General features: G+C 38.6%; 1 protein-coding gene across 1 annotated transcript in view; it reads right to left on the reverse strand.

Moving 5' to 3' along the window:
- Positions 1–3,149: 3,149 nt before the first annotated feature.
- The window catches only part of LOC127571333 (dynein axonemal heavy chain 12-like), a 144,971-nt gene continuing 120,194 nt past the window's right edge, over positions 3,150–27,926 (reverse strand). The window contains 15 exon segments of the mRNA XM_052017623.1: positions 3,150–3,340; positions 5,372–5,439; positions 5,569–5,660; positions 6,095–6,232; positions 7,819–8,023; positions 9,352–9,455; positions 9,634–9,822; positions 10,877–11,110; positions 11,993–12,130; positions 12,239–12,379; positions 16,562–16,815; positions 18,462–18,612; positions 19,474–19,618; positions 21,124–21,282; positions 22,778–22,918. Coding sequence (XP_051873583.1) covers positions 3,150–3,340; positions 5,372–5,439; positions 5,569–5,660; positions 6,095–6,232; positions 7,819–8,023; positions 9,352–9,455; positions 9,634–9,822; positions 10,877–11,110; positions 11,993–12,130; positions 12,239–12,379; positions 16,562–16,815; positions 18,462–18,612; positions 19,474–19,618; positions 21,124–21,282; positions 22,778–22,918 — 2,350 coding nt within the window.

The following is a 27,926-nucleotide window of genomic DNA, read 5'->3' on the forward strand; positions in this document are numbered from 1 at the left end:
TCTAGCTGAACCTCTTCTCATATTGAACAACCTCGTCTTTCGCTCAGCTCACTTCCTCCACCTGTGGGAATCCATATAGGTCCAAGCTATACTGTTTCTCTGTGGTATTTGTAGAACATTACTTGTTCAAATTCTACTCCGTACCCCTCCCTCACCTCTTTCTCTGGTACATTGGTGCTGCTTGCTGCTCAGGCACAGAACTAGGAAGTTCCTTCACCTTTGCTGCCAATTTCCACCTATCCTCACTTTCACATACTCCATCTCTGACTTTTCCCTTTACATGCTCCATTTCTCTATCTTTCCTGTAATGTGGTGACCAGAAATATTATGCAGTACTCATGCATAATCCTACTGATGTTGCATATAGTTCCAGTGTAGCATCCCTGCTCTTAAATTCTATGTCTCTGCTAATAAAAGGAAGTGTCCTGAATGGCATTTAAGCTTATTTACCTGTGCTACTACTTGTCAGGATCTATGGACATATATTCCAACACCCCTTGGTTCCTTCACAGCAGTCAACATCCTCCCATTTATTATATATTCCCTCACATTGTTACAGCTGCCCAAATGCATCAACTCACATTTCTCTGGGTTAAATTCTCTATGCCACTTTTTTGCTGCCAAAATGACCAAATCAATTATCTGGTCCCACAGTGTAAAAGTGGATTTAAAACCTTCATGGTAGTGCATGATAAATTTCAATAGTAACTGTACTTCAAGAGTATCCAGTGTCTGTTAAGTACTTGTGAAAGATTCTTTATTAGTGCAGCATTTTTTTCTTTCTAAGGGGGTTGTTACCTGCTCATGAAATTACAACAGAACATTATTCCAAGTGTCTAATAACTTTTCTGATGAATTGCTGGAAAATAATTGTTAAACACTACTCCAATCAAATGAACCGGAATTCTATGGAAGACAAAGGAGGCAGTATTAACCCTGTCTGCTTACAGAAGTTCATAGCCAAGAAATTAACATTGCTTGTTGGTCACATCCACAGATATCCCACACGGATCCTACAAGGAGAAATATAAAATAAAGAGGACTAATTTGCTGCAAGTTTTCAATATAGAGAGCTGGTCAAGTTCCTGGAATAGGCTGATATTATTGCATATAAAAGGGTAGATAGATAGTTAATGGACTATATGTTTTATTCTGAAATTGGACTAAACTTTCTTTAATATCTGATTTATTCCAATATCAGGTGATTTTACAAGGCTGCTGTTGAAGTACTGCCTGAGCTTTCAGTATCAATTAACTGTGAGTCTAGCAGCCTGGGAGAACTTCACTTCTAAAATTTCTTGTTACAGCAGTTTCTCTCCTGCTCATCACTCCACCAAAACACCTCCCCACCCACCTTTACCTACGTTCCCATCATTGGAACATTTTGGTTCACTGGCAGCAGAACTCCCTCCACCAACCCCTACAAGCACTGGTGAGACACACTCAGGTGTGACAAAGCCAGCCCAGTTAGCCAAGGAGCAGCCAAGAGTCTGAGGGCTGAGCATTTGTGTGAATGGGAAAATGGCATTTTATTTACAATGAATAAATCAATAAAGAGCACTTTGGTTATGAAAGGCTGTTATCACCAATAGGCAAATGGGAAACACGAGGAGGGAGACTGAGCATTCAAACAGGAAGGGAGAAAGAATACAGTAGGTTTTTATGAACTGGAGTCATCATGCATGTTTGCATGTTTTAACATGCAAAAATTTAAGAAATGTCTCGAACCAGAGTTGCCCAACTTAGGATAGTGAATTGAGGGTTTGTGTTGCAACATGACTGAGTGGGAAAGATCTTATGAACCAACTCACATGAAAGGTTATTAAGCTGAAACATTAATTCAGTTTCTCTCTCTCCACAGATGCTGCCTAATCTGGTGAGTATTTTCAGTATTTTCCGGTTTTATTTCAGATTTCCAGAATTTGCAGTTTTTTGTTTTTCAATGAACCAATTTACGTACATAAGACTTATTTGTCTATTCATACAATATTATTTCAGAATGTTCTAGTTTTCAAATGCATTTTATGCAGCACAGAAACTGGGCTGGGTTCGGCCCACCACCCAGATTTGTCACTTGCAGTCTCTTCTATGTTCACTTTTACTTGTGCTGGAAGATGAGAACTGACCACATTGGAACTCCACCTCCTACTGTTGAGTGACAAGGTCTGAATAACAAATAGGCTCTGAGTTGGTGCAGTATAGAAGTCACCACTCTTGAATTGCTCCTCTCAGGCTTTTACAAGAAGGCAAATCTAGGGGTGGACATTTGCCTTTTGTCAAACTTGTCATTGACTTTACAAGATTTTAAATATCTTTGGCATTCAGAGAGAATTGAAATACATAAATTTAAAAAACCTTTCTAAGATTAAAAAGCAGTAAACACATGAAAAGCACTTACAGATAATTAAAAACATCAAACTAAGGCAAACTCTATATAAAAAAATACTTGTCTCCTAATCTACAGGCCTAAACTCCCCATTGGAGTCAGACTGTCACAAAAACCAGAAAGCGATTTTTAAAATTATTCTGGGGAATCCCAGCCAGACCAGGCCCTCCCTTAAGGGAGTCCAGAGGTAGAGGGTAATAAAAGATTCACCCCCTCAGACCTGTCAGTAAGTCTCAGATTCAGTATGTGCTTTGAGTGTGTGAATGGCTGAATGGGGGGAGGGGTGGCAGGGGGGATGGGGGTTCTGTTTAGAATCGACTGCAACATCCAACATGACGCAACCCATTCATTTTGGGTATAAAGGTTAAGAAAACTGCAAAGGTTCCAAGAGGCCTGCTTTGCATAATTGTGTAAAAGAGATATTTACACATTCTTTTGTAATCAGAATCATTTTGGTCTTCTATTTATTTGATATCATTTTCACATTTTAAGGGTAGATTCCTTGTAGAATGTACCAAATTTCAATTTTCACCTCTCACACCTAAAATACAGGATAATCTTCATTCATATTAAGTAGAAATATAGACTGTTTTATAGATAATATTTAAAAAACGGTTATAAAATATTTTAACTGAAAACTAAAATAAGATAGGTAATTAAACATTTTTCTTTAAAGAATGGCAATACAGCTGACATGAGATAAGGTTGGAAATAGAGTTCTTAGTTGAACATAATTTTGATATTCTTTAAGAAGTCCATGATTCTAGTCATCCAGCTGACAGAGAAGTGCAACACCACGCTTGATCCAGTGTTCAACTGGCTTATCTGTTGGCAGAAGCATGGCAATAACAAAGTTGGTCGAGTGTCCTGTGGTAGAGAGGGTTCCTTTCCGCTCACTTGTTTTGTAGACTGGACAGACATAGTCAGATGAAGTCTTGAAATCTAGTTTTTTATCTTCAGAAAAATAGAGTTCAATTTAATTAATGTGCAATGCAGTCTGTTGAGTTTTCAAGTAATCTGATTGTTTATTATTTAGAATGGAGTACAGATGCAAAGAAAATAGCAAATTTGTTGGATTATTTTATATTGTTTTTAATCTTGGTTTTCATTTGTAACTTGTTTCCTTGTTGTGACTAAGATATAAAATTTGTTAAGTTTGTTGCAAAGAAAATGCAAGAGTCCCCATTTTATTTTCCCCACATTTATAGGAAGTGTCCCCCTGTTTGGTACCTCCACCCACACAGCAGTATGCCAACAACCACGGGCACCAGCATGCCATGGCTCTGCCAGTTTGGTCTTTATCTCTGAAGCAGGAGTATCTGCAGAAAGTGTGTGTGCAGATATTGGATGCTTACTTAGTAATTGGAAAATGTCAAATATCGGCAGTTAGTGGTTCCTAATAATCCAATGGCTAGACTAAAACCTCCTGAGAACCTAATTTCAAATACCACCACTAATAATTTAAGGGTATAAATTATGTAAAACAAAAGTCTGAAATAAAAAAGTTACTATCAGTGAAAGTGAAACATTCAACTGCATCAATAATGTATTTTAGGGAGAAGAACCTCCTATCTCTACTTTGCGTGGCCCATGCATGGTTCCAGACCAAACATATCTGGTTCTTAATTATTGCCTGATATAGCCTAGCAAGCCTCTTGGTTGTTCCTAAGTTATTACAAAGCCAAGTTGTAATTCATGAAGATGACCCTCCATATTCTTTTCAAGTCAATCATGACTGGCAAATAAATCTTGGCCAGATACTAAGAACGAATTTAAAAGAGGGTTTGTTTCCACCTGGCAGACATGAAAAAAAAAGGAACTAAGCCACAAATTCTAAATTGAAGACCTCGGTTGGATTATGAAACAATATTGGGCAAGAATTGCTGCCCAATATCTCATGCCCAAATAGTCTGACCTGGGATTGTGGCAGGGCCCCTAGTTTGGCAGTTATGTGACTCTACTCCCTAAGTGACCTTGAAATCTTCTAAATTTGCTAACTTTCAAAGTTGCGAGCTTGTCATACACAGTTTCTAAATGCCTCTGATTTTCTTTACTATTTGTTTTTGGGATGTGGCATCACTAGCAAGAACAACATTTATTAAACCATTGCTCATGATGGTACACACTCTTTAGTGTTGGGTAGGGAGTCCAAGATTTAGATCAAGCAGCAATGAAGGAATGGTAATATATTTCCAAGCCATGGTATATGAATTGGAGGGAAATCTCTAGAAGGTGGTGCTCCTGTCCTTCTTGCTTATAGAGGTTATAGATTTGGTGGGGGGGGGGGGGGGGGAGGTTGTTGTTGGAGTAACGTAAGTGAGCAACTGCAATGAATTTTGTAGAATGTACATACTGCAAAATGTACGCATCATCATCAGCAGGAGTAAACGTTTAGGGTGTTAGACAGGGTGCCAATCAAGTGGACTGCTTTTCCCTGGATGCTATTGAGCTTCCTGTGTGTTGAAGTGTTGACTCAGACAGAAGAAGATGCTGGAAAGGATTTCGGATGTTTGAAAATGAATCACTCACTTCCTGTATATCAACAATATTTACATTGCTTGTCTAGTAGAGTTTCTGGTCAATGGTGACCCTTAGGAATGGCGAGGGAGTCGAGAATGGTAATGCCGTCAAATGTCAAGAGTGGGTGGTTAGACTCACTCTTGTTAGTGATGGTAATTGTCTGAATCTTATCCAGGGCATAAGTTACCTGCCATTTATCAACCTATTTGAATATTGTCTATGCCTTGCTGCATGCAGGGGAACACTGCTTCTGCTGGGAGAAGTTTGAAGGAATTATTACATTTAAATGGCGAATTCTGAGCAGAACTACTGGCATTAGCCAATAAGGTCAGGCCCAATATCTCGAGAATAGCTGGGACAAAGTGCTGCGTTTGCACAGTATGTGTCATTATCATTATCAAAGTTCATTAACATTGATGCAGTGTTTAATCAGGGATAAGAGGCCATGAATAATTATTCACTCACTTGGTTGTATCCAGATGATAGGCATTGCATCAAAAAGGAGTTTTGGATATTGTTCAGCCATTAACCCACTGAAAGAAGAGGAAAATAATATCTCATATAACATCAAAAGATTACAGCATACTGATAAAATAATAATTTTCATTGGAATGTTTACAAATTCAACAGGAATAGTGATGAATGAAATTGTTCTTGCATACCTGGTTCGATCCCATCGAGCACCATCTAAAAACAGTCCATGGACATAAGCACCATCTGGAGGAGATCTCATTACTGTATCTCTAGGCAGAACCTAAAGAAATACAACATGTATCAATTCTGGCTTTTGGCTAAAAACAGAGCTAAAACTTTAGTTGTGAGGTGACCTTGAATGACATAAGGACATGAACAACAGGAAGAATTCTGAAAATTTACTAATTTGAAAGAAAGGAGGATGTGATTACAATTGGTTGCAATGACAATAAGTTTCCAGGTGGGGGACAAGATTATTGCTATCCCCAAGCTAAAACAAAAAGTCATATTTGCTCTTCCTATGTGTGAAATATTGCATTAGTGATAAAAATCAGACACTTTGACAAAGCTAGATTTTAGTGTGATTATAAAATTGCGCTTGTTTAATGGAATAAGAAATTCCAAAGCACGTGTTTTTTATTTATATACAAAAGAGGAAAAGAATGAAAGTTATACTAGGCAATGATGGATCAAAAATTAAATGAGGCATATTACCTCGTACTCAAATCCCAACAGGTCAATAGGGATGGTGTACTTTCTGGCATAATTCTGCATGACTCCAGTCAGGAAGGCCTGGGTAAAGAAGAACCCAGACAACCAGAAGACATTGGGCTTTTCTTCATCAAACCATTTCTGTCAAGTATAAAGCAGTGAATTGTGATTTAACATTTAGGATTCAATTAATTTTTATGTTTATAGGTTTGAGAATTTATATTCCTATTGTTTTGTAAGCCCTTTCAACAACTGATGACAAACTTCATTTTGTTTGTGTTTCTAATTCAAGTCAATCAAAGACTCTGGAGATGAAATTGGACCCAGTAACATCCATTTCCGGGATCTACAAAAGCCCGTTCAATTTAGAAATGGTGTCCACAGTGCAAAGGCCATGGTAGATGTAATATTAAGGAGAGCCATGTGCACATGCGTGCTGAATACTCATAGAAACATGCTCCATTTAGGCAGATCATGATATCAGTCAACATGAAAGCATGATTTGACACCAATGATATTATTCTGGAGCTGAATGTTCCAGCTAACCTCCTCTCTCATACATTTGTGGCCAGGAGCAGAAAGGGAGCTGCAGCATGTGTGGCCGGATGCTGCAAACATTCTTTGGAGAAGAATGTAGATAGGATTGGAGAGCAGTCTTGAGCAGCTCCTGGCTGAGAAGCCCTACCTTTGGAATGCATCATCTCAGCATATGTAGCTGTATTCCAGGCTGCCTAGTTTACAGGCAATAGCAAGGGTTTTGGGAGAGTAGCAGGGCTAGAAGACAAATACTGTTTTCCTGAGAGAGGACATCAGGTTCAAATTATATGAAGCCACCAAACTTTACTGGGGTTGGCACCTCATTAATCCTTGTAATTATGTAAAGGACTTTATTTGATTTAGGGATCTGGGCATCACTGACAAGGCCAGCATTTAATGTCCATCCCTAATTGCCCTTGAGAAGGTGGTGGTGAACCTTCTCGAACTACTGCAGTCTTTCAGGTGAAGGTACGCCCACTGTTGGATGGGAATTCCAGGATTTAGACCCAGCAGCTATGAAGGACAGGTGATGTATTTCAAGTCAGGATGCTGAACATCTGCAAGGTTCTGCAAGCTCCTTGATATGCTTTAATCCACAACCATTGCTCAAACTTTGTTTAAGCTGCTGCTTGTACTGGAATTGAAGCAATGGCATTGACCATGGTTCACATACATCTGGACCAGCCTCGATGCAATGTGTCTCAAGTCCACTGGGAAGGATAGGCTGCAAACTCCGCACAAGTCATGTGCTGAGTTGCCCATCCATGCTGGATTTAACTGGTGTTAGCCATACTTGATATTAGTCAACTCCTGAAGCATCCAGCTCATGAACAGTATGGTCAAGCTGGGTGGTTATTAGGAGGCAGTACAAAGTTAGTACATGGCAGTTATTGATTTTAGAACACCCCTCAAACTATTACCTCAGCCAGCCCAATCTTGTTTTCAATTGAAATATGTTATGACAATTGTTTGGCATCACCTTAACTGTCCTGAGTGGGAATTTTGCATTTGTGTTTTGGGTGATTTTCTTACAAGCATGATGCCAAGGGGCTTTAATGGTCACATAACACACAAGCCTGAATAATTTATCCTAAGAAGTGGAGATACACACACATTTTATCATTCAATATTGACTGATTGTTGTAAGTGTTTTGGTTTCCAGCTGTATTGAAAAATGACACAATTTTTACCTGTAGGAATTCTAGTCGTGCCAAAAAATCAGTGATGTAGCTTCCTAATGGTTTAAGGCTGGGATAAGAGCGTTTGGCCCACTTCTCAGGTAGTTTTCCCACAAGCAAACTTCCTGCTAGTGCCTCCAGTGCTGAGTCCATCACCACTAGACCTTTAATTGCTTTCTGCAGATTCTGAAGGGTGAATCGTATTGTTTGAATTAAACTGAAATTGAGAGACAAAAAAGAATTGTAAGAAAAAAATATTATATCAAGGTACTGAGCACAATTTTCTTCTACTGTAAAATTCCAATGATTTGCTCTCAGACTGTTCAGAAATCCCAATGGCCCAGCATTTGGCTCACTTAGTGCTGATTCCTGCGCTCCCTTTCACACACCAGGACCCCGGTTCCCGCTTTCCTTGTCACTCACCGGGACCCAGGTTCCTGCACTCCCCTTCAACTCAGCATTGTCCCAGTTCCTGTGCTGACTTTCATTCACTGGGGCCCTGGTTCAGGTGCTCCCTATCACTCACGAGGGCCTGGGTTCATGTCCCCTCTTGAAACCTAATGGGACCTTGTTTCTCATGCTCCCTTTAAACCTAATGGATCTACTGGAAAATTTACTGTTTTACTGTGTAACTTCTAAATAAAAGTGATTTAAAAGTATATTTGAATATTAATAAGGAATAGTCCTGAAAATCTACCAGACCAGCACCAAAGCTAGATGTAGTTTTACTGTATATAATAAGCTACAAATCCACACATAAATGTAGAGTTAGAGAAAAACATTAGAACTGTGGCTCAACCTTTGAGATTATCTTGTGAACTCCTTTAATCACCTTAATGTCTTAATTAGATCACCTCTTAATCTTATATGATTAGGTGAGTACAATCCTCATCTATTTAACCATTTTAGCCCAGGTATCATTCATCCCTAAAAACATAATATACCATTCTTGAGAAACAATGTCCAGAACTGAACACAGGACAATAAATGGGAATAACTAGAGTTTTATATAACCCTAACATATCTTCCATTGCTTTGCATTCTAGCTCCATGAGATAAAGATCAATTAGTCATATAAATTATTGACCCCTTCCCCAGCCCCATCCATCCAGCATCACTTGTGATTTCAGTACCTAGACTCCTAAAGGTTTCTACTGTTCCACACTTCCTAACTTCTCACCATTTGGAAAATTCTTTAAGCTTCCTTAAGTCTAAAGTAGATGCCACAACTTCATACTTCTCCACTATAAATTAATCTGCAGCACGTGTCCTCACTCACAAATAAATGCCTCTTTGCATCTTTCTGCTTCCAGTTATGCTAGTTAACTATGCCTTCTTTCATCAGCAAAACTGGATGTACAATTCTCCATTCTTTCATCCAAATTACTTTTCAATGTAGTAAAAAGATAGTGAGAAACAGAAACCCTGGAGGTCAAAAGTTAGATCCTGACAACTTCAGTACATTTATTATCTCTAGGCATGTTTTGTAGTTGCTAGCTAATAATTCTATCTCTATCTTTTAATGTAAATTAAAAATCTACTTACTGATTGAATCGCTCCATCTCTTGCACTAACACAGTGTTCATGCTTTCTTCATATTTTACTGGGTACTTGATTAGTGCCTGGTCAATATCATAATCCTTCGGCAGCTGGCAGACAAATAATCACAAAACTTGTTTTATAACTAAAAGCATGTGCCAAATTATACAGAATGTAATACTTGCTGACTGAAATGGAAAATTTTCCTTATTGACAGTGTCATGCACTTTGACGTGGAACACTTGCTTAATGAAATGCTAACAGCAGTGGTTTCTTGACATTTAGTACCTTTGTCAGAATGTCCGAAGCAATGTTTTCCAACATGTGATCACTAGAGCCTGATGGACCTCCCTGTCCACTACCTCCCTGAGTCAGTAGTAGTGAATCAAACAATAGCCTAGTTTGCTGTAAATCTTTTGAAATGTCTACATTTTCATGCATTCCAAATACTTCAGGATGCTGAGTTGAAGGCAGTTTCTGTGGAGACAATAATAAGTATGAACAGTGAGGGAAAACAAGAGACAAAAGATCCAGTTTTAACTGCCGTCTGACAGTTCCGTGTGTTAATAATGGCTGACCAGCAGTCACAAATCATGGGCAGAACAATTCTTTGATTTTAAGATGGGCCTATAAATAGCTGAGCTGAAACAGGCTAATTATGAAGACAAATTGTCATTATTTTAAGATTATAATTGCAATTTTCAGGCAGTAATTAATGAATTATGTGCCATGCACAATCCAGCCTATTGTCCCAAACATTAAACCGCATTCCAGTATTTCTAAAAGAAAACAGAAGTGTGGGTCTGTGGGCCAACTGGAAAATTCTACTCTCCAACTTGTTGAAGCTCATCCATGAGATCATACTGCCTTCCTTCCACTCCCTCCCATTCTACATCCCACTACCTGCCTCAGAAGGGGAATGAGCAACTTCCCTTGTTGATAGGACCACAAACTGCAGCAAATTCTCAGAGTTCATTGGCAAATAGAGAGTGGCAATTCAATTGACCATGTCTATTTTGAATATGACATTAAAATTGTTTGCCAGAAATTGAAAATAATTACTATGTCTTCCAAATGGAAAACACTGAACACAGTTTAGGTAGATGAATGGCAAATTTTGAAGATATACAAATATAAACCCTGCAACATTTTCCTGGTTTATAAAGGAACCCACGATAAAATAGTTGTCTTGACTTTCAAAAGTATAAATTTCAAGGTGGAATATTAAAGTTATTTTTGTCTCTGCTGGTTCAAATTGAAAATGGTCACATCGAAGGGACATGAATGATTAAGATGAACTTTTACACCCTATGTTTTCTTGCTTTTGAAAGATATACTAATAGATAAACAGCATTGGCTTTACTTGTTTATTTTCATTAAAATGATTGCAGTATAATGTATTGAGATTAAATGTGAAATCAAAATGGATGCAAGTTATTTGTGCTAAAATATAAACAATATAGATATGAGTTGTATAATTTAAATACATTAATAAAATACATTGAATGAAAACCAATAAATTTTGAAGTACCTTAATGAAGTCAGTATAGTCATTGTAGCTCCCTTTGGGGGGTGCACAGTAATTTCCACTGGGGGAAAATGCATATCTTGAGTTTTCTATCACCTCAGTATTGTAAAAATCTGTCAATATTGTCATTAGTAGACGCCTGTCCCAGTCATCTGTCACACGACCTCCATAATTACATTCGCCAGTTAGATATGTGATGGCTTCAAATGGAACACTGACATATTCATTAATGAAGAGCTGTAAATCACACAGACAAGAATTAAAATACCATGGGGCAAATAAATCTGATGTTCCCTTTAACTATGTGAGGTAATGCATGCAGAAAAATCCAGGTGGGTTAAAGTACTTGAGGAAATAATTAACTGTGAAATATGGATTAGAATAGATTTCAATGCATCTCTAAAGCCTAAAGTACCTGGATCATCTGTGGTAAATAAAAGGGTGCTAACATTGCCCAAATATCCCTGAATTAGGAGAAAGAAAATTATCTACTCTTCCCAAACTGACTACAGTGCAGTAATTCCTACTAGAAGTGTACTGAGTGAATTAGGATCCATTGTCCTGGACCATAAATGAAAAAGGAAAAACTATATCTAGCTTGTACATGTATGTAAATCCAGATGGAATATACATTTAAATATTCAATCTGTAATTTTTATTTTAAAATTGTCAGACAAAATCTAACTTAAAGGTGTAGATAAAATGAAGAGGGTCACTATAGGGTGGGGAAGCTAGCTGGGGAATGGTAGATAGAAGAGTAAAAACAAATACAATATATAGTAAATTTAATACATCAAATATCTACATATTTTCAGAACATGTAGTAGTTGCATCATATGTTACTCAAATTATGATTCACCTACACAGAAGTATACAAACAAAACAAAGACATTTAGTATTAGCTTACAACAATATTTTTCTAGTTAGGTCTTTCAGATGATATTTTTTTTGAGTAACTAGCATTGTACATACAGGTGATATTACTGGCATTTCATTTTTTAAAAATATAAATAGCTTTAAGATAAAGCTGGTAAGCCAATATACGTGAAGAAAACAAATAAGACGGTCATCAATCAAGTGCTGAATTGTTTGGTGCACATATATGCCGATATTTATTACCTGTAATTGTCTAACACTGATTCGCAGGTCAGACTCATTGAATCCATAAGGAATATTCCATCCAAGAGGTCCAAACTTTCTCCTCTCCTGTACAATTGCGTGGAAAAAGCAAAGCCCAAAGAGAAGTTTCTCCCAGACCTGAGAAAAAGATGTAGATAAATTATAAATATACCATATAACTGAAAAGTGTAAGGATATGATAATTACATTTAACTAGTATTTGTACAGGATTAGATCTGAACTGACCAGTTCCTTTCCAACACAATTGTGGAAAAAAGCAGGGTCTGAGATTGGGTCAGTGAGGTAGGATTGAAGCAGGTTCAACCGGAGACCAGTGGGAGGTTCATTGGTCATCTTCACACCATTCTGCAATATGGTCACAGGAAACTGTAACAGAAGAAAAAGTGCAGAATAGAATAAAATGCAACATCACCCTATTTAACACAATGGAATCCTCTGTTCATAAACTACTTCATCTGAAAAGTGTTCACAGTTATTATATAAATTAGAAGAGTACAACTACATACATTTTTGAAAAGTATCAAATATCACAAAAGATGCAATTATTATAACAATTAATAGCACTTTATATGAAACTGGCATTTGTTAATATTTTGCCAGTTTATATAGCTTACCACTTATTCACAGACTGTAAGCTGTCTATCTCATTTACTAAGTGCCATATTGTATGCCATTGTAAAGAAATGATTAATCAGATTGCTTTGAACTCTGCTTTGAATGTAGATCACATCTGCAAGAGCATCGTCCAATTTTGTGATTGGCAAAATTTCATCCACGATTCTAGCACAATCTAGATATATAGATTCATACAGCAGAGAAATACTGTAAGCCTTTTGGCCCACCACATCCATATTGACTATCAAGTACTTATCTGTACTAATCTTACTTAACAGAACTTGGTCTGTAGCCTTCTATACCTTAGCATTTCAAATGCTCATCTAGAACTTCTTAAATGTTGTGAGAGTGCCTGCCTCCACCACTGGATTCCAGATTCCAATAGTCTTCTGGGTAAAAAAAAAGTTCTTCTTCAGATCTCTTCTAAACTGTCTTGCACTGACCTTAAACATATGCCCTCTGATTTTAGGCACATCTGCTATAGGGAAGAATCTCCTACTATCTATTTTATTTATGCCCCTCATAATTTTGTACATCTCTATCAGGTCTTCCTTGAGCCTCTCCCTTGCTAAGGCACATACTCTGCATGAAATCAAAATTGGATTGTATGTTATCTAAAGAATAGGCACCATGGAATCTAATTTCTTGGCCATAGTCTTCAGTCAAATCACTAATAACACATGACATCTAGGAGATTAACCCCTCATAAAATCTACATTTTACTAGCCTAAGCCTTGGCAAAGTAAATTACAATGATTTTATGTTAAATTAGCTATTTATTGTTTTTGAAAAATTATACATTCATGTTGACTTTGCTGATATAGTTATATAGCTGGTCATTGTAATATGAAAGGAATTGGTAGAACTGAATGTTTCTAAAATAACAAACAGATTTTTAAAAATATCCAAATGGCATACCATTAAACTGCATTTATTTCAATGCACGTGGTTTAACAGGTAGGGTGGACAAACTCAGAGCGTGGATTGGGTCTGAGGACTGGGATGTTATAGCTATAACAGAAACATGGCTGAGAAAAGGACAGGACTGGCAGCTGAATATTCCAGGATACAGATGCTACAAGTGTGACAGAGCTACAGGTAAGCGAAGTGGGGGTGTTGCCTTTTCGATAAAGGAGGACATAACAGCCGTACTTAGAGATGACATTCTTCGGGGATAGTCCAGTGAGGCCATATGGGTAAAGAAGGAGAGGGTCACTCTAGTGGGGCTGTATTATAGATCCCCCCAATAGACAATGGGAACTTGAGGAGCAGGTGTGTAGAGAAATTGCTCATAGTTGTAAGAATAGTAGGGTTGTATTAGTGGGAGATTTTAATTTCCCCGGTATTGACTGGACAACATAGTCGTCCAGTCTAAGGGCCTGGATGGGGTGGAATTTGTGAAATGTGTCCAAGAAGGTTTCCTGAGTCAATATATAGAGGGCCCTACTCGGGAGGATGCAATACCGGACCTTCTGTTAGGGAACGAGGCAGGGCAGGTAACAGAAGTAGCAGTCATGGAGCACTTTGGCTCTAGCGACCATAATTCTATTAGCTTTAAGATAGCAATGGTAAAGGACAGGACAGGTCCACAGGTTAGGGTCCTAAACTGGAGCAGGGCTAATTTTGGGGAAATTAGGCAGGATCTGACAGAGGTCGATTGGGTGAGCCTTTTTAAATGGAAAGGAACAAATTGCAAGTGGGAGTTTTTTTTTTAAAAGAGTGTGATATCAAGAGTCCAGGAGCAACATGTTCCAGTTAGGATGAAGGGTAAACCTGCCAAGTTCAGGGAGCCTTGGCTGATGAGAGATATTGAGGTTCTGGTCAAGACAAAGAAGGCAGCATACATTGTGTTTAGGAGGTCGGGGACGAGTGAATCCCTTGATGACCGTAAAAAGATTAAGAATACTCTTAAGTGGGAAATCAGGAAGGCAAAGAGAGTATATGAGATGGATCTGGCATGCAAGGTTAAGGAAAATCCCAAGAGGTTCTACAGCGATATTAAGGGTGTCCAGGTCCCCTTCGAGATCAGCAGGGCTGCTCATGTCTTGAGCCGCAGGAGATGGGTGGGAATTTTAACGAATATTTCTCCTCTGTATTTACTGAGGAAAAAAAAAATCATGGTCACTCAAGAGATAAGCGAAACTAGTGGAGATGTTTTGGGGAACATTCCTATTACCAGAGAGGTGGTATTTGCAAACTTACAGTGCATTGAGATGGATAAATCCCCAGGGCCTGACTGAGTGCATCCTAGGACTTTTTGAGAGGCTGGAGGAGAAATTGTGGAGGCCCTCGTGGAGATTTTTGCTTCATCGTTAGCCACTGAAGACTGGAAGGTGGCTAATGTTGTTCCGTTGTTTAAGAAAGATAGCAAGTACAAGCCAGGGAACTACAGGCTGGTCAGCCTGACATCAGTAGTGGGGAAGTTTACTGGAGGAAATTCTGAGGGACAGGATCTACCAGCATTTGGATAGACAGAGTCTGATTAGGAGGAGTCAGCGTGGATTTGTGCGTGGAAAGTCATACTTAGTGAACCTTCATCAGTCAGGGCACTGAGTATAGGAGTTGGGACATTATGTTGCAGTTGTATAAGTTTTTTGAAGAGGTAACCAAGAAGTTAGATAAGGGTAGGGTAGTGGATGTTGTCTATTTGGACTTTAGCAAGGTCATCGACGAGGTCCTGCATGGTAGGCTGTTCCTTGCATACCATGGAATCCAGGGAAAGCTAGTTAGGTAGATTCAAAATTGGCTCAGAGCTAGGAAGCAGAAGTTGGTGGCTGAAAGTCAGAAATGGAGGCCAGTGACTTGTGTTGTGCCGCAGGGGTCAGTGTGGGGACCCTTGTTATTCGTTATTTATATGAATGATTTGGATGCATATGCACAAGGCTTAATTAGGAAGTTTGCAGATGACGCAAAATTAAGAGGTGTTGTTGATAGTGAAGAAGGTTATCGTCGATTACAGGGGGATCTTGATCAGTTAGAGAAGTGGGCTGAGGAGTGGCAAAAGGATTTCAATACAGATAAGTGTGAGGTGATGCATTTTGGAAAGTCAAACCAGCGTAGGACTTGTACTAGGGCACTAGTGAGTGTAATGGTACAGAGGGACCTTGGAGTACAAGTGCAAAGCTCATTGAAACCAATGTCACAGGTAGACAGGCTGGTGAAAAAGGCACTTATCACACTGGCCTTCATCAGTCTGGGCACTGAGTATAGGAGTTGGGACATTACGTTGCAGTTGTATAAGTCTTTAGTGAGGCCACACTTGGAGTACTGTGCCCAATTTTGGTCACCCTGTTATAGGAAAGACATGGTTATACTGGAAAGAGTGCAGAAAAGATCTACAAGGATGTTGCCAGGACTAGAGGGCCTGGGTTACAGGGAAAGGTTGGCCAGGCTGGGTCTTTATTCCTTGGATCATGGGAAAATGAGGAGTGACCTTATAGAGGTTTATAAAATCATGAGGGGCATAGATAAGGTGGATGATAGCAGTCTTTTCCCCAGGGTAGGGGAGTCCAAAACTAGGGGGCACAAATTTAGGGTGAAATGGGAAAGATTTAAAAGGGACTTGAGGGGCAACTTTTTACACAAAGGGTGGTGAGTATATGGAATGAGCTACCAGAGGAAATGGTTGAGGCAGGTACAATAGTATCATTTAAGCAGCACTTGGGGAGGTACATGGATGGATAGGGCTTAGAGGAATATGGGCCGAGTGCTGGAAATTGGAACTAGATGGGTGGGCACCATGGTTGGCATGGACTGTTGGGCCTGTATCCCTGCAGTATTGCTCTATGACTCTAGGTATGGCATATTTGCCCTTGTAGAATTATTTTTAATAGGTCATTTTGTATTTTTTCATTATTGTCAACTCATAGGTAATTCAACTCATCAGTAGCTATTTGTGTATTATTAGCCACTTGGTGGCATGTTCTTCATTACCTTTGGAGATGGATAGCTGGTGAGCCAGAGGCGAAAGTCTGGATGGCAGGTTTCACTGCTGAATTCCTCACAAATCTTTTCCAGCGTTGGCATCCAGGACACAGCAAGGTGGCAGTTTTGCAGACATACCCAAGTGCCTTCAAGCATACCTTGTTTGATCATTTTCCCAGCAATTGGACCTTGCCCCTGGCCAAGTGAAATGGACTGGAATTGACTTGCATCCATGTTCTTATCATTTGTTAACTTTAGTAAACCTACAAAGAAATAGATAAATATGGCAGAAAATCAATTTTGTTTGGAAACAGGAAACAATTTCTCCTTATTTACTCTATTAATAGTATTCATGATTTTGAACATATATTTTAACATCTCTTTTATTTGTATCAAATTTTAAGCACCATCTCATCGTTGCCTAAACACAGAACTGCTTCCAAAGTATATCAGCTCTCAAGTTTTATCTGCCATTTCTCTAACCATTTCACTAATCTTCTATGTCCTGAAGTCTGAAACTATCCTCTATACTCAATATTATATTTCAGATTTTTTTTTTGAGAGGAGAAAAATCAGACGAATTAAATCACTGAGGACTCAGTGAAGAATACCATAGCTATTGTTAAACTTAGACTTTTATCTTTGATTTTATAATTTTTCTTCTTTGATTTCTTAATGAATATACATTAATCAACTATTTTATCTTACCTTATGAGGAGCCTCAACAGAGACATTCCCGGTATCTTAATAGAATGCACCCATATATTCTACAGTTTTCGCTTTTAAAATGCATATCACTAGTTATCTATATTTAAGTTATACCAGAAATTAACTATTTACATAAATGAAATTACATAATTAACTCATTCATACATCAATAGAAAGTTTATGACACAAATGGAGACCATTTGGTCCATCATGACTATGTGAGTCAAAAAAGAACCACGTCTCAATCCCAGCACTAGATCTGTGACCCTGCAGGTCACAATTCTTCAAGTATACGTCCAAGTACTTTTTAAATGTGTTGCTGGCTTCCGCTTCTACCACCTTTTCAGGCTGCAAGTTCCAGACCATCACTACTTTTGCAGTTAAAAGATATTTCCTCATCCAGCAATTAATTTAAATCTATGCTTCTAAGTTTTTGACCTCTTTGCTAAGAAAACTAGGTCCTATCAAATTTACTCTCTTGAGGCTCCTCATAATTCTATACACCTCAATTAGGTCCTCCCTCAGCTTCCAAAGAGAACAACAGTAGCTTATCCTTGTGGTTTCTGAATCTTTCTTCAAAGTTAAAAGTTTCCAGATCCAGCAACATCCTTAAATCTCCTCTGCATCCCCTCCAGTGTAATCATATGTGGTGATTGGAACTGTGTGCAGTATTCATTACTGATCTCATTCCTCCCCTGGACCTTCACAATATCATTCACTCTCAGTAATATTACCACTCATTCCACATGCAGGATAAATAGCTGACACCTCTCTTATTTCTCAAGCTTGATAACATTTCAGTCACATCTGCAGCTTGCTACCACTACTTATTTACCTAGAAAACCCCATTTACTATTATCTCACACCTTGAGCACTGCCTTGATGGTCCCTCATGCAGCACCAACCAAATGAATTACGAATATAGTGTCTAAAACGCTCTATGCCATTCCTCTTCACTCACAGCAAGTAACTAGGAATTAATCAATTGACACCAAGGGATAGTACAAAAGTGCATCAAAAGCCTCATCACATAATGCATAGTTAGTTTACTAAAATTATCAATAAAATTTATAATAGAATTAATAAAATTATACCTTTGTATACTCACACTCATATATACTACTATGCTGTTTGTTAAAAGCTGAACAAATGCAGAAAAAACATTGCATATCTATGATCTGAGGGACTCACGACAACTTACTTGCCATTGGATCAGCTCCTGGAGAAAGTATAAATAAAAGTGGAACAGCAGCATTGGAATCTCCAAAACTCTTAGCCAAATCAAATGGAGGTGGTTCCACAAAACGCTTCCCCAGTTTTTCTGTAACAAAATTTATCACAGCTGGTATAATCTGAAAGACAGAACATGACACTTTCTGAAAGATCACCAAAAGAACTTATTTATAGTCACTAAATTTTCAATTTGTTCTTTCTACAAATGTAAATAACATTTTCAGCAGATAATTGTGCAAATAAAAGAAAAAATAAATAACAGGAAGATAAGCCTAGTTTCAAATACTTCTTAAGACAAATGAATTTTAAAATTCACTTGCATCTTTCGCTTTCAGTAGTTTGTACAATATATATTTAAAATACATGTTAACTATAAGTTAACTGCATTTAAATCTCTAAAAAAAATAGATTTGCAAAAGAGATGCTATGGTACACTGTTCCATTAGTCACCTTCTGCATGGTGATAAAACACTGAACATTCTAAAATGCTATGAAAGTATTTCAAATGTTAAGTGTGAGAAAAGAAATAAATATTACATTGAGCAGGACAGTCAAATAAACAAGAAGTTCTCTACCTTACAATGGAAGCAACAAATAGTTAAAAAGTAATTCTAGTAGGTGTTTAGTAGTTGAAATATTACACCTGTTTCTTGTTGCATTTAATGGCACCCTGATGGGCTTTGGGAGATAAATATGACAGGAAATTTGCAAGGGAATTTAACTAACATAACAGCATAACAGGAAACATTTGCAGCTCTATGGTTAAAGGGCAGTGGACTAAAAGGAAGAGCTCTTTCAAAGAAATGGTATAGGCATAATCTACTCAAAATCTTCCTCTATTATAGAAAAATATTTGGAAAACAAATAAACCTGGAAATGCTGGAATCTGAAACAATGGAAATGCTGGAAGAACTTAGCCAGTCAAACAGTATCTGTGGAAAGAGAAACCTCAGATATTTATTTGTTTGTTTGTTGTTTACCTTGTCAGGTCTAAGCATCCTCAGAACAATCATCTTCTGAAGTTCATTGATATTTTTATCCCATGGACTTGGTAAGGGCTCATTGTGTGGTTCTTTACTTTCATAGATCTTGTGCCATTCTCCAATAAACTTAGAGAAATGATCCCTATTTGGAAAATGTGGAAACTGATACTTCTTATTTTTACATTTTACTATTTTTGAAACACAAACCATTGTGAATTCCACTCACAATCTACAAATCTCATACAATTATTAGCTTATTGACTTTTTTGAACTCTATAAAAATATGAAACCAAAGCCTAGCCTGATGAACCTCTAAAGCTATAGTTCTCATCATACTTGAAAGTAATTGGTCACAGTACAGTATTAATTTTAAAATCACAGCCACAAACAGTATTCATTTTTAACTCATGCTCTTCACATAAGGTAGTTATTAGTGCGTGTTACCAGTATTGCAATCTGATTCTGGCCACTCAAAGGCTTCTCAACACTTCTACAATGCCAAACAGGTGTAAATGAAAAGGTAGCTGTGTCTGTGTACTGAATCATTTTGAGTTAAGACCATGCTGCTGTGGTTGCAAGAAAGAACCAGGTAAGCATGATTATTAGGACCTAAGGTTGACCACAAAAAGACAATGTTGCAGGAAATCAATTAACATCTCTCCAGCAGTCTTAGCTTAAGTATCTAACAGTTTATTGCATGTGACATTGGGGGTAAACATTATTTCAAGTAGAAAGACAACTCCAACAACCAATGGAATTAATTGGAGATTTAAGTCTCTGAAATGAATGACATTTTCCCCACATTTTTTTGTCTTGTATATCAACAATAAACCTCAGTAGGCCAATTAACACCACCTCTTACAGCAAGCAGGAAGTCACACCAAAATATTTTCAACTGCTATGGGGCAATAATGCTACACTTTACAAAGGACAAGCACTTCACAATGAATCTTTTAAAACATGAAATGAAATAAGCCGAGAGATGCCTTTGTAAAACATCACAAATTCATATTCTAGGTTTATGACAATAATAAGGCATTTTGTCAAAACAGTTCAAACAATGCAACGTTCTTGTCAGAGCAAATAATCTGTGAATCAAGTCATATGAATATACAACTTAATATTTTATTTTGTTCATCACAGTTTGCCTTTGTTAGGACATGATTATCAATTTTAGTAGGAGGTACCCTGTCCACTTTATCCTTATTTATTATAATGCCATTAATGAACCATGTATGTTACTTTTTTTGTCTATTCTTTGTGTAGTACATTACACTTGTCAGCAAAACTAAGAGACAAAGAGAAAATATTTAAAAGGCAATCAAAACATGAAAGCAGAACATGCAAAAGACTAAAATAAAGAGAAGAAAACAGAAAGAATGAAGAAAGATACAAAGTTACAGGAAGAGAAAAATGTTTAATAATGTCATTAAACAACATGACAGATCATTAACTAATTTTTAAAAAGTTACAGACATGAGAATGTTTTTAATTGTATTTCATAGCTCAGTTTTGATTATTGAGGTTTTTATCATGCCATTATTCCCTTGTACTATGAAATGGATGCTTAGTACCATCAACGCATGATATTAACAGTCTTGTAACCACTGGAAGAATAGCCACAACATTTTCATTAAATTAGCTTACCTCAGGCCATGTAAGCTTTGTAGATCGCTTGCACGACAGATCTCATCCCAGCTCTTATCCTGGAGCCAGGATGGATCAGGGTTTTTTAATTTGTTTTGTAGCCCCACTCCTCCAGTCAGCAGAAACATAAATTCCTGATAATTGATATCATGTTTTGCCCTGGAGGAAACAAAATTGAAAAGGAAATTGTTAATTTATGCCAATCACAAAATTAAAGGCTGCTTGTGTATTTACACTTTGTAAATGAATCTATAGATCTCATAACAAACAAAACATCCACTCTTTATATCCAATCCATGAAGGATGGAATTCACGAAGAGCCAGATGGTCTAAAATGGCATTGTACATTCCTTTATGGTCTTCAAGCTTACTTTCTGGTCAAGAGGTGTATACAGCTCAGTCTCCAAATAATCACATGCTCACAGGGCAGTCGGGGACAGATTAGACAACACCCTTTATACTTTCTTTTAGTTACTAGTGCAGGGATTTCAGCATTTTGAAAGTCTTAATGAACCTGCCTGCAAACTGTTCACCAAGAAAACAAATATAGGGTCCAGTGGGACTGTGACAAATGACATTTACTTTCCACTGGTTCATTAGTAAACCATGGCATACCCAAGCAGAACTGTGGAGTTTGTAAATTCTATGGGGGAATGCAGCTTCACTCATTTCCCTTGATTCTGGATTCCTCTAAATCTGCAATGCAAACAAAATGCTTATATCCAACTGGCAGAATTCCCCAGTGTGGGAGCAGCACAAATATCCCAGTGGTCCCACGTGACTGTCAGGGGTATGCTCAGTTCAGGTTGCATGCAAAACAAAAATTAAATGCTGTTTATAAATTCCAGCTGGTGCTTTGAAGATTACTTCCAGGAGAAAGCTCTGAAGTTACTCATTTCAACCAATTACTCCTGATGTTGGCTGCAAGTATTTTTCCAACTCTTAAAAAGTTCAGTTTGGAATGGAGTTGCTGGACATTTCACTATATATGAATGACTTCCCAAGCAGCATTGGTGAGCCAGAAGGGCCAGAGCTTCACAGCATTGGAGTAATGCTGTTATGGGATTCCAAACAAACAGAAGTTAATCCCACTTGAAAAATGCCAGAACATACATTATAAATCATAAACCCTCTAAAAATAACAAATCAGTTCAGAGTCCTAAAATCCTTTCTTTATTGTGAGACAACTTCTATTGTCACTGAGATGTGTTTTATTACTATTCTTTGCAGCAGTTATGGGCATTAGAAAATGAATTATCTATTTTGAGATAAGATAATTTTGAGTTATTCTTGTCCAGCTGGATTTGGAATTATCAAACAATAATTTATCCTAAAGTGCAATAATCACAAGAGCACCAGAATCCATCAAAGTTTAAGATTACTTCCAGTCATGGATGAAATCTGAGCATTTGCAACTGTTTCACAAACTATTTGGTTCCAAATACAATGCAGCTTTCAACTATTTTTCACATTGTTCTATGAAAATTTCACATTATGTTGAAATTGAAAACAGCCACAAATTTATTTTACAAGTGCAATTACATTATTAAATATTTAAGCAGGTAACATCATTTACTATTATTCTCAATAAAGGACTTCATCATAAATTACCAATGGTAACTTGAGAGAACATTTTGTGAAAACAGATACTTACAAAAGCAGATTACTGCACAACAGAAAGGAAAATAGCAACTTGTCTTTCTCAAATAAAGAACGGCAAACATTGGAGTACAGGTTATAAGTGAAGTGATCATTCAGATAACGAAGACGTTTCTCTAAGATTTTTGACCTATTACTGGTGAGGAAAAGGTAAGACAGAACATTATGAAACTTGATTGAGAAGCACTGTTATTAATTATATTCTGAAACATGGATGCCCAAACTTTGTGTTTTGGTTACCTAGAACATCCAGCCTGGTATATCAAGACTTGTAAGCTTCTCAAAAATATTAGTGATATGAAGGGCCAAAATTCCTATAATGAGTTTGACAACTGGTTCTTTTTTGAAAGAGCATTTTACTTAATGTTTTTTCTTGTCAACTGCACAGAAGAATTTACAGGCACTATACCTTAATTCTCTTCCTATTAGTAATACAGTAGGCTATTTCACTTTCCCATAATCAAATAGGATAGTAATTGAATACTTCAATAATATTAAAATAAAATCATAAAATTTTGGAACCACCAAAGAACTCTAAAATTTTAAATTGCCTTTCCTCTTTACAAATTTAAGTATTTATTTTCCTTGCCCATTTTCATAAATACTTACACTTCTGAGATAATTTCTAAACTTTCAACATCCAAAAAACACTGAAAATGGTTGTATTCCTAATCTGCAAATCTTTTACATCCCCTTTCTTTATAATGAGGCTGTTCTGTATTCAAGGTGCGTTCTCCTTTCATCTGGCACTCTAATCTGTTTTGTGTGCGATTTAGGAATTATCCACATTGACAGAATAGTGCTAAGGAGGCCTTTCCATATTGGGATATTTTTTGAATCCAGAAGGCATTTGAAAACAAGTGCAATCAGGAAAGGTATTATCAGGCTGAACTGCCAGATGTTGCAGGTTATTTCTTGACAGAAGGTCATGGATTTGAGAATAATTTGTATTCTCTTATAAATGATCAACTATCGAAGAAGACAACAAAATATCAGTTGGTATAGACTTCAGATAATGATACAATCAGACTTCAATCTCAATACCCATTATCCTTATCTCACCTATTTTAATACAGGTTTAAAGGTAACACAAAAAATGTATAACTGTGCTTATGCGGATCACCACCAAAACGATACTTAATTAGCTCAACATCATCCTAGACAAAACAGTTATACAGTCATAAAGTCATACAGCATGGAAACAGGGCCTTCAGCCCAACATGTCCATGCCGACAGTGTTGTCCAGTGAGCTAGTCCTATCTGCCCACGTTTGGTCCATAGTCCTTTAAACTGCTCCTATCCATGTACTTATCTAGATGACTTTTAAACGTTGCTAATGTGCCGGCCTCAACCACTATTTCTGGCAGCTCATTCCAAATACGCTCCACCCTTTGCATGAAGAAGCTGTCCCAGATGTCCCTTTTAGATCTCTCGCCTCTGATCTTAAACCTATGCCCTCTTGTTTTTAAACACCTCCTCCTTGGGAAAAAGACTACATGCTTTCACCCTGTCTGTGCCCCTGATGATCTTATATACCTCTATCAGGTCATCCCTCAAGCTCCTACGTTCCAGGGAATAGTCCTAGTCTACGCAACCTCTCCTTGTAACTCAGGCCCCCAAGTCCAGACAACATACTGGTAAATCTTTGCTGCATTTTTTCTACAACAGAGTGAACTCTACACAATACTCCAAGTGCAGCCTCACCAATGTCTTAAATAACTGCATCATAACTTCCTAACTCCTATGCTCAATGTCCTGACTGATGAAGGCCAGTGTGCCAAGCACTTTCTTCACCACCCTACCTGTCTGGCTGCTTTCAGTGAACTATGCACTTGCACTCCTAGGTCCCTCTGTTCCATAATGCTCCCCAGTGCCCTACCATCCACTATACAAGTCCTACCCTGGTGAGATCTCCTAAAGTGTGATACCTCACATTTATCTGTGTTGAAAGCCATTTGCCAATCCTCAGCCCACATACCTAGCTGATTAAGCTCCCCCTGTAATTTTCATAACCTTCTACATTATCTACAACACCACTTATTTTAGTATCATCTGCAAATTTACTAACCATATCTTGTACATTCATATCCAAATTATTTATATAAATTACAAACAACAAGGTCCCAGCACTGAGCTCAGACGTAGGCCTCCAGTCTGAGAAACAACCCTTGACCATCACCCTCTGCATCCTACTACTGAGCCAATTATGAATATAATCCACTATCTCCCCACGGATCCCATGTGAGCTAACATTCCAGACTAGTCTGCCATGAGGGACTTTGTTAAAGGCCTTGCTAAAGTCCATATAGACAACATCCACAGCCGTACCCTAATTTACCCTCTGGTTACCTCCTTGAAGAACTCAAAGATATTTGTCGGACATGACTTCCCACACACAAAGCCGTGCTGACTGTCCTGAATCAGAGCCTCTCTCTCCAAATGTTGGTAGATCCCGTCCCTCAGAATCCCTTCCAGCAATCTTCCCACCACTGTTGTCAGACTCACTGGGCTGTAGTTTCCTGGCTTGTTTTTGCGACCCTTTTTAAACAATTGTACCACATTAGCCACCACTCTCCAGTCCTCTAGAACCTCATCCATGGCCAGAGACTAAGCAATTTCTTCTTTAGCTTCCCACAAGGTCAGACAATGCACCAAGTCAGGCCTGGGGATTTATCCACCTTAATGCACATTAAGGCCTCCAATACTTCCTCTCTGCTAATTCGTATGTGGTCCAAGACAACACCACTCATTTCCCCTGTTTCCTTAACTTCCATTGTTTTCTCCACAGTAAAAATTGAAGAGAAATATTCATTAAAAATCTCACTCATTTCCTTTGGTTCCACATACAGATGGCCATGCTGATCTTTAAGGGGACTTACTCTCTTCCTAGCCACACTTTTACTCTTAATATACCTGCAGAATCTCTTGGGATTTTGCATCGCCTTGCCTGCCAGATCCTTCTCATCCTCTTTTTCCCTCCTAACTTCTCACTTAAGTGCATTCCTACACTTCTTGTAGTAATCAAGAAATTCACTAGTTCCCAATTGTTTATGTAGTGTATCCCTCCCTCTTTTTCTTAACCAGAGACTCAATATCTTTCATCAACCAGGGTTCCAAAACCTGCCAGCCTTGCTCTTCGCCCAATCCAATAGGAACATGTAGGCCCTGAACTCTTGACATCACACTTTTAAAGCCCTCCCACTTATCAGACACTCCTTTCCCTGCAAACAATCTGGCCCAATCAACCACTGCAAGATCCTGCCTAATGGCTCCAAAATTTGCTCTGCCCCAGTTCAGGACCTTACCCTGTGAACAGGCTGTATCCTTCACTGTAACTAGTTTAAAACTAATAGAATTATGGCCACTGGACCCAAAGTGCTTGCCGACAGACATATCCACCACTTGCCCTACCTCATTCCCCAGGAGGAGGTCCAGTGTTGCACCCTCTCTTGTAGGTCCCTCTATATATTGATCAAGGAAGCCTTCTTGGACACATTTCACAAATTACACTCCACCCAAGCCTTTCATACTATGATTGGCCCAGTCAATACTAGGGAAGTTAAAATCTCCCACTAATACTACCCAATTATGTTTACAACTAGCTGCAATCTCTCTACATATCTGCTCCTCCAATTCCTGCTGACCATAGAGGAGGGGGGCCTATAATACAATCCCATCAGAGTGACCATCCCCTTTCTAAATTCTAACCATATGGCCTCACTGGATGATCCCCCAAGAATATCCTCTCCAAAGACTGTTGTTATGTCCTCTTTCATCAAGAAGGCAACTCCCCCTACTCTCTTACCTGCACCTCTGTCACACCTGTAGCATCTCTATCCTGGAACATTGAGCTGCCAGCCCTGCCCTTCCCTCAGCCATGTTTCTGTTATGGCTATGACATCCCAGTCCCCAGAGCCAATCCACACCCTGAGTTCATCCACCTTACCTGTCAAGTCTCTTGCATTGAAATAAATGCAGTTTAAACCAATGGTCTTTCCTTTTACTGTGCTCTTGTTTATCCTGACAAGTAAATTTGCCTCTCATTGGCTACATTATAATCCCCTGCTTCCAGCTACTCTACTGCTCAGGGCCTCAGCCCCTGCCACTTGAGTTTAAACCCTCCCAAGTAGCACTAGCAAATCTTCCAGCAAGGATATTGGTCCCCCTCCAGTTCAGTGCAACCAGTCTCTCTTTTACAGGTCATCCCTTCCCCAGAAGAGATCCCAAAGATCCAAGAACTTGAATCCCTGCCCCCTGCACCAGCTCCTCAGCCACACATTCATCTGAGCTAACTTTCTATTTCTACCCTCACTAGCTTGTGGCAGTGGAAGTATTCCAGAGATTACTACCCTTGAAGTCCTACTTTTTAGGTTCTCTCCTAACTCTCTATAGTCAGTGTGCAGGACCTCATCCCTCTTTCTACCAATGTCATTGGTACCAACATGCACCGTGACCTCTGGCTGCTCACCCCCCCCCCCCCCCTTGAGAATGTTCGGCAGCCGCTCTGAGATGTCCCTGACCCTGACACCCGGGAGGCAACACACCATCTGGGCATCTTCCTTTCTGTCCCCCTAACTATCAAGTCTCCTATCACTAACACCCTTCTTGACTTCTCCCTTATCCGCTGAGCCTCAGAGATGGTCTCAGTGCCACCAACCTGCTACTGCTGACTTGATCAGAACCTGTAACTATTCCATAATAACTGTATCTTGCCCCGAATGTGTGGTGGGTGCTGGAATTTGGGATCTGACGGGGGAGGGGAGGGGAGAGGGTGTTGAGGGGAATGTAGGGAGAATGAAATGGGATTATTGTAAAATGCATAAATGGGTGCTTGCTGGACAGTGCAGAATCAGTGGACCAAAGGGGGTGTTTCCATGCTTTATGACTCTGACTATTAAGAGCAGATGTAATAACTGGCTAAGGTGGATCAGTACTTTCCCAACCAAAGGCTTTTGGGCTCGTTCTCCTCACTACACCACTGCAAGTCCTGCCACCATGTAGGTCATGCCACTGAAGTCACAAATGCCAGGAGTCAGTGAGATTGGACCTCAGCATCTGGACAATTTATATGAAGACGTAGGGGAACTATGTGCATTAATCCTTGGTGGGTGGGAGGATAAACTAGGACAGCAAGTCCAATCAAT

The sequence above is a fragment of the Pristis pectinata genome, chromosome 6, assembly GCF_009764475.1.
Source record: "Pristis pectinata isolate sPriPec2 chromosome 6, sPriPec2.1.pri, whole genome shotgun sequence".
NCBI classification, from domain to species: Eukaryota; Metazoa; Chordata; class Chondrichthyes; order Rhinopristiformes; family Pristidae; genus Pristis; species Pristis pectinata.